At 47.6% G+C, this 7735-nt stretch overlaps 1 protein-coding gene across 1 annotated transcript; it reads left to right on the top strand.

Annotated features, from left to right (window-relative positions):
- The first annotated feature begins 2946 nt into the window (after positions 1 to 2946).
- On the top strand, positions 2947 to 7504 carry FUT4 (fucosyltransferase 4). The gene has a single exon (XM_065678741.1). The coding sequence runs from the start codon at positions 2962 to 2964 to the stop codon at positions 4042 to 4044; it is 1083 nt and encodes a 360-aa protein (XP_065534813.1). The 5' UTR covers positions 2947 to 2961; the 3' UTR covers positions 4045 to 7504.
- The last annotated feature ends 231 nt before the right edge of the window (positions 7505 to 7735 follow it).

The raw sequence follows: 7735 nt of genomic DNA, 5'->3' as shown, positions 1-7735 counted from the left end.
ATCTTGAAATGATCTCTTACTTGCCATAATAAAACACATAGCAAATGTTTCAGTTCTGGGTTTCCATGCTGCATATACCATCACAACTTAATGTGGCTTTCAGTAGTAGCTTTGTTCAATGTGCAGTGTAATGCATTAGCTGATAATGTGTTGATGAATACAGAAAGCCTTGTTCTGATCTCGTGCTAAATAAGTCAGCAAGTTTGTTCCTGTATGACAATAACCCTAAAAGAGGGGCCACTGCAGTGCAGCTGAACATGAAACACTGAAATTTCACTGCGAGACTGCAAACAAAGCAGAACTAGCCAACTCCTGCTATTAATCCTTCACAAGGAAAGCATATATATTCTTTTTTTCCAAATTTATCACTACTTGGCTTATAAAGACTTCCATGTTGAGTTGTCCTGAGACATTTCACAGACCGTGAGTTAATGCAAACATTTCTGTTGACTTCAGCATATGCAGGATCAGGCCTGGAACCCTCCATGTAATTGGCTCAGCTCTGGAATTGGAATAGCTTAGAATTAAATCTTCAAGAAATGGAAATATAAACTTGACCAAACAAAGACTCCTCCAAAGTCATCTATGAGTGCTGAAATGTAAGTTCCTGAAGGAAAATCAGAACTGCCATTGCAGCTGAGACGATCAAATTTATTGAAGGAATCAGAATTCCACAGAAGTCACTTGAGTTCTTCCACTGACTTTCATGGGTGCCAGATTTCACACATTATCTGCAAAAATGTCTAAATAAACAAAATTACTAACAGGAGAGCTTTTGGACAACTTTGAATCTTTAATTAAGGCAGACTAGGGATTGTGCTCATTTTAGGTAGTGTTCACTGTGTTGGATGGGCCCTGGACTGAATCTTGGTGCAGATCATGGCCTCAGAGGATTTGACCCTCCCTTAGCTTGTACATTTGTTTGCAGTTTTCTACACTGGCAAAATAATTATCCCAGATTCCCATTTTTTGACTGAAATCACTGTTACTTGTCAAGACAAGTGCTGTGTTCATTGCACTAAGAGGGTTTTTTTTTTGCTACTATTGGCTATCGCACTATTTTGCAGACGATGGTAAATTAGAAAGCAGGGTTGACATCTTGGCTTGTAGAACTTGAGTACAGAGAAAGTTTGATAAACTTGGAGTTCAGCAAGAAGAAATAACCTACAAACCCATACAGTTACCAGAAAATCACATTTTCCAGCTCTGTTTCACAGAGCTGCTGTGTAAGAGTGTATCGAATAGGCTTGAAACCTTTTTCTGCCAGGTCATTTGCTTCAGTGAACTAAGAGATCATTGATTCACACAGTTCAGAGACTGTTTGGAGAGACGTGAAGAGCTTCCAGCTCTGACACTGCGCATTTTCATATCCAACAGCAGAGATCCATGGCCCTCTCATACAGGCAGCAAAGTTACGCCAGCCGTAAACTCTTGCTGACCATTTGGATTGCAATATAGGTTTTACATACCCACATAGATCAAGGCCCTGTGACTTATCTCTATAGTAGTGAAAAAAGTGATTCAAGCCTGATTACCTCTGAAAAATAAACAAGTCGTGTGTGATGTTGGTGTTAGGTTAGTAACAAGGTTGTGTGCTTCCATAAATTTATTAATTGTACACAAAAAGGCTTGCAGGCTTCTGTTGTCTGTGCATTAAGCACTCATAAGAAATGTCAACAGCTGTGGTTATAGTCAGTGTCTTACTGCCCCTGCTCCATATCATTGCTTGTAAGTGATTTCAGGGGGTCACTAATCTACCCTCCAACTCAGAGGAGCATCATTACCAGCACTAAACAGGGTGCTCACCAAGGTGCTGGCTGGGCTAGCATCAAGATGTTGAAAATATTCAAGGATAGAGACTCCACACCACCTCTGGCAGCCTGTCCCAGTGCTGTGCCACCCTCTTGGAGAAGAAGCTTTTCCTAATGTCTAACCCTGTACCTTGCAACCCGGAATCTGTGGTGGCTGTTTCTTGTAGTGGCTCCATTAGTTTCATAACGCACCTTCTGGTAGTTGCTGGCTCCCATTCAATCATCCCATCGCCTCTTCTTCACATGGCTAAACAAAACTACCTCCCTCAACCTTTCCTCTTAACTTGTATGCTTTAGGGCCTCTCATAATCTCAGTAGCCTTCCACTGGACCATGTTCTCAACATCCTTCTTGAACTGGGAAGCTGAACTGGAGACAGTATTCCAGGAGCTGCTCCACCAGTGGGCAAATAATTACTTCTCTGTCTGATGGACATCTTGCCCAGCAGGTGACTTGCTCTACTTTCGAGGAGAGCTCTCATTCATCTCGGTTCATTCCTGGCTTTTTATCAGCCAGAACGTTCCCAGCCTATCCTAGTGCACCCGTTCTCTGGTCCACGTTGGTTGCTCCGTCTGCCGATGAGGAGGGCAGTGACAGAGCAGCTTTGGCGGGCACCCGGCCTCCAGCCAGGGTCAGCCCACCACAGCTCGCTGAAGCCCCCCCGTGCACCATCCCCTGACCCCCGCTTCTGCTGCTGGGCTGGGCTGGGCTCTGCCCGAGTGCGGAGACACAAGTTCCCTCTGCAGCCCCGAATCGGGGCTGAGCAACGCGCGGGCCGCAGCGCAAGGCAGCGCCCATCACGTCAGTAGCAGCCAGGTCTCCACGGCACGCAGCGGCCCGCGGGCACCCCCGCGACCCCCGGCGCTGCCGCGGCGGCACCGCCTCCCGGTGCGCGGGGCGGCCCCGCTGTCCCCCGCGGGCGGGGCAGGGCGGCCCCCGGGGCGGGCCGCGGCGGAGGACGGCCCGGCATGGCCGGGAGGGGCGCTGGCGGCGGCTGCGGCGCCTCCCCGCCGCCGGGGCAAGGGGTGGGCGCGGAGAGGCGGCGGGGGCAGCAGCCCCGGCCGCAGCCCCGGCCGCAGCATGCGCCGCCCGGCCCCAAGCCTGCCCCGCGGCGGCCGCGACGGGCAGAGCGGCGGCAGCGGGCGGCCTGCATGGAGCCGGCCCCGCGCCGCCGCCCCGCCGGCCAGCCCGGCTGCCCGCGGCGGTGGCGCGGGCGGCGGTGGGCGCTGGCGGCCGGTGTGCTGGGCGCCGCCGCCGCGCTCGCCCTGTACGCCCGCCTGCCGGAGCCGGGGCCGCCGCGGGCGGCGGGGGGAGCGCAGGCCGACGGCGAGGTGAACGTGCTGCTGTGGTGGGAGCCCTTCGGCCGCCCGCGGCGCATGGCCGACTGCCGCCGGCGCTACAACATCTCGGGCTGCCGCCTCAGCGCCGACCGCAGCAGCTACGGCGAGGCGCAGGCGGTGCTCTTCCACCACCGCGACCTGGCGCTGCACGGCGCAGAGGGGCTCCCCCGAGGGCCCCCGCCGCGGCCGCCGCGGCAGCTCTGGGTGTGGATGAACTTCGAGTCGCCGTCGCACTCGCCCGGCCTGCGAGGACTGGCCGGTCTCTTCAACTGGACCATGTCCTACCGAAGGGACTCGGATGTATTCGTGCCCTATGGGTACCTCTACACCCCGCCGGCGCCCCGGCCCTTCGTCCTGCCTCGCAAGACGCGGCTGGTGGCCTGGGTCATCAGCAACTGGAACGAGGAGCACGCCCGGGTGCGCTACTACCGCCAGCTGAAGGAGTACCTCGCCATCGATGTGTATGGGGCACGGGGGCTTGCGCTGGCCGAGGGCGGCGTGGTGGAGACCGTCTCAGCCTACAAGTTCTACCTGGCCTTTGAGAACTCCCAGCACACCGACTACATCACTGAGAAGCTCTGGAGAAACGCTTTTGCCGCAAGCGCCGTGCCCGTCGTCCTCGGACCCCGCAGGGCCAACTACGAGCGCTTCATCCCCCGCGACTCCTTCATCCACGTCGACGACTTCCCCAGCCCCCGGCTGCTGGCCACCTACCTGAAGTTCCTTGATAAAAACAAACCCAACTACAGGAAGTATTTTGCCTGGAGGAAGAAGTACGAAGTCCACGTCACCTCCTTCTGGGATGAGCATCTCTGCAAGGTTTGCAAGGCCGTGAGGGCAGCCGGGAATCAAATCAAGACTGTACGAAACCTGGCCAGCTGGTTTGAAAGCTGATGTTCCTGGAGGATGAGGTTTGCCTGGGCAGCCTGTGCTGGAAGTAGGCTGCACCAAGGCGTAGGGAAGGATGGGTCTCGGAGGTCGTTAGCTGAGGCAGTGCACAGAAGTTGTCATCAGCAAGAGAAGCTTACAGGTAAACAAGCCGTGACAAGCCTGCAAAAGGAAGATCTTTATTAAAAGTGCAAAATTATGGAAGGACAAAGAAACATTGGGCAAGATGATTCTTCAAGAGCAAAGCTGAATCTCCAGAAGTCGTACAGATCTGAAGCCTTTACATTTGTGCGCAGCTTGACATAACTGGCTGATGCCAAGTTCTTCAGCTGTACATCTGCAACCAATTTTGTCGGCTGTGACAGCTTCCTGGACCATTTCTTCTGCTTGCCGAGGATACGTGACCAGCGCTGGCCTTCTGTATTCCAAGGACAAAAGTGAATATTTTTAACCAGTGATGCACGTTATGCACGTGAAAGCTGTTTGCAGGCAAATTCTGAGCCACGAGTGTTGAATGTAAGAATGTAACGATACAGTAGCACTTTTTAGCAATGTTTGAAATTGCAGCAGCCAACTAATAATGCTTTGAGCCAAATAATAATTCCATTTAGGAAAAAGTGTATGGGGAGGGTGGATCCGAGTGGAACAAACAGCTCAGATGATGTAGAGTGTTTCTTCCACCACCTACCCAAAACATAGGCGCATTTATCCTGTATGAAGGTGGAGAAGAACCTTAAGTACAGGAAAGGACAGACTATAGAAAGAGTCGGAACATTTCCAAGCATTCCTTTATTCAGGAATTAGAAAATGTTTACAGGAATCTGCGTTTTTCCCTGCAAAATTACTGCCATGTAGGAAGAAGCAGGGAAAGGCTCAGAACCATGGGAGTTTTATTACTATATTGAGTATGTGTACAGAAAGGCTAACTTATTTCTCCAGTATCAGCAGACAGTCCTGGTGTGCAGCGAGTGTTTCGGTTGATGACACACATCTGTAGCAGTTCTGCCAGGTGACAGACTCCTCAGAGTGCTGCTTTGCTGTTTGTACAATAATAGTTACCAAACCCTGCTCCAAATCCTCCAGTCCCAAATCACTGCCTTTTGAAAAGAAGATTACTGTAGAGAATAATATCTAGACTGTTGGTATAATACAGATTGTGTGAGGAAGGAGTATCCAAAGGGAACGATTCACTACTTGTTTTCCTTTGGTTTTGAGGGTTTTTTTCTGGCTCAGTTTTTTAATTAATAAATAGGTTCCTTAGGCCAAGCTTTCTTCTCTCAATGCCTACAGGGGACATTTATGGTGATTATTCCCTTTCAGACTCTGACGTTTTGCTGGAGTCTTCTGGTAGTAGGTGTATGGTTGCTTTTTGGTTATATGTAATCTATTTGATGAAATCCAGAGAGAAACTTCAGTCGCGATTACAGTTCCTCAGGAAGCTTAGCCCTCCCTGCCCATTGCAATTATAATGTTTGGTGACAAAAAATGATAGCCCACAAAAGCCCTGCACAAAGGACTATGGGATTTATCCAGCTCCTATTTGAGGAGCTGGATAATCCATGGAGTTATCCAAAGACTTCACTCAGAGTTAAATCATGGGCACAGAACAGGTGAGAAAAGAAGAAGGTTGGTTACAAACACAAGGTGTGCATCAGAACAGGTGAGTTTACTGGCATTTGTGAGTCATATTTAAGTTAGAACAGGATTAGATTTGCCTTCAGCAGTAAGGGATGTTGAATAGGTGCTTTTATGAGATAGCAGCTTACTGTAATTTATTTTAAATTAGATATTCTCCTTGGTTAGGTAAGCATGGAACCAAGGATTATTGAAAAGAAAAAAACCCTCAAACCTACCAAAGCCCTGAGCCCCCTAATAATAATGAAGTTCATTAATAATTTGCACAGATTTACCAGATCAGATCTTGCTGGCTTCTATGTTTATTCCATCTGCTTTTGCAGAAGGAAGGATGGCTGAAAGTACCTTGTGAACCTTTCTGTTGTTAAGGGCAGATTCACTGTAGAAATTTGATTGGGAAGGGAGGTGAGACAGTCAGCATGATGTGGAGTGTAGCCGGGATGCGCCCTGATGCTGCATTTTCACTTGAACAGGTCTTAAGTGATTAAAGCAAAAGCATATGCTTCATTGCATGCTCATCTGTATCTCTACCAGTAGTTACTACTCCCATAATATTGGTTCTGATAATATAAAAAGTGTGATTTAAGTATAGCTTTAACAGTAATAGCTGAGTGTCAGGATGAGAGAATCTGTCTGCCTTTGGTTTACCCTGTTATTCTATTCATTTTTTATCACAGTTTATAGAATTATAGAATGGTTTGGGTTGGAAAGGACATTAAAATCATCCAGTTCCAACCCCCTGCCATGGGCAGTTCACATAAATGTATACAAAAACCAGGTTTGAAAAGTGAGCTGATACTGAAGATCGCACTACTTTGCACCAGTCTGCTGGAACTAGTGCATTTTTTCCAGTCCTCCTAAATCTTTAAGCATTTTCTGAAAGTTTCCAGGCACACAGTTCTGTGTAATCATTAGTAATGCCTCAGGCAGGAGAGCAAGCTCCAGGAGCATGGGAATTTCCAGAGATCACAACCTGGACTTTTTATCTTCTCCTCTCTAAGAAAACCATTTGAAATCTTTGATGAACTCGAGGTTTGTAAAATTCGGAAAAGAGCTATGCAATAATTAAAGCATCATGTGTGAATAAGGTGATCTCAGCTGTGCTGTATTTGTGTGTGCTGCATTGAGTAAGTTCAGGAGTTGTATAATGAAGACTGCAGTCCTGTAATAATTATTGCAGAGCACTTGTGCTGGGAGAGGAAACCTTTTCTTGTTTCATCAGCCTTGTGTGAGCATTGCATGTTTTTCCCTTTAGACTGGGGAGGAAATTCAGCCCTTGCAGCTGCTTAAGTCAGTAATACAGCATCCCTATAAATCTACTTTGGTTTCTGGCTCATCCACTCCACTGGCTAATAGTGTACTCATAAACTAAGGGCTGGCTTTTGTCATTTACTTTATATTGCTCAAGTACAGTGATGAATGAAAAGTTTGCCTGAGCAACTTGGATTGTAGATAAGGTCCCAGGCTCCACAAGATATTGAAGGTGATGTATATAATGCGTCTGTAAAAATTAAGTAAAGTGATTTTATATTTTACGTAAAAAAAAACATTTTGAATACATTTTTAAAAGTGGGTGTTTTCCATGCCTTAAAGTATTGGGGTGGAGGGAGAGAAAGGAAGATGATCACCTTCTGGTTTTCATAAGGAGAAGAAATAGTATTCCTTTTTGATTGTGGCATAAGTGGAATAGAGAAGCACATGATCCTTTAAGTTACATATTGTATCTCAGGGAATTTTATACTGTAATGTCTCTTAATCTTCATAGAATGGAGTAACTTTGTATTAATTATTTAGATTGACACTCAATAAAATTCAAGGAAGCAGCTCAAAATGACCTTATTTCGTTTTCTGTGTTGCAAAAGCTGTAGAAAGCTGCTTTTGAAAGAGAATGAATTTCTTTTCATGTTTGTTTGATCAGTAGAAGTGGCTGATTGTTCTCAAAGCAGCGAGACCATCTGAGGTTAGGAATGAAACCTGGTTGTGCCAGGAGAAAAATATTTTCATAGGAGAGGCTGCACTGAGTTATTTTCCATGTGAAAAGGAGCATTTATTGAAGTTGGAT

The sequence above is a fragment of the Lathamus discolor genome, chromosome 4 (assembly GCF_037157495.1).
Source record: "Lathamus discolor isolate bLatDis1 chromosome 4, bLatDis1.hap1, whole genome shotgun sequence".
In the NCBI taxonomy this organism is placed as follows: Eukaryota; Metazoa; Chordata; class Aves; order Psittaciformes; family Psittacidae; genus Lathamus; species Lathamus discolor.
This window is presented reverse-complemented; position numbering and strand designations above follow the sequence as displayed.

Coding starts and splice junctions, on each gene's coding strand:
- FUT4 (XM_065678741.1), top strand. CDS start 2,962: ATGGAGCCGGCCCCGCGCCGCCGCCCCGCCGGCCAGCCCGGCTGCCCG.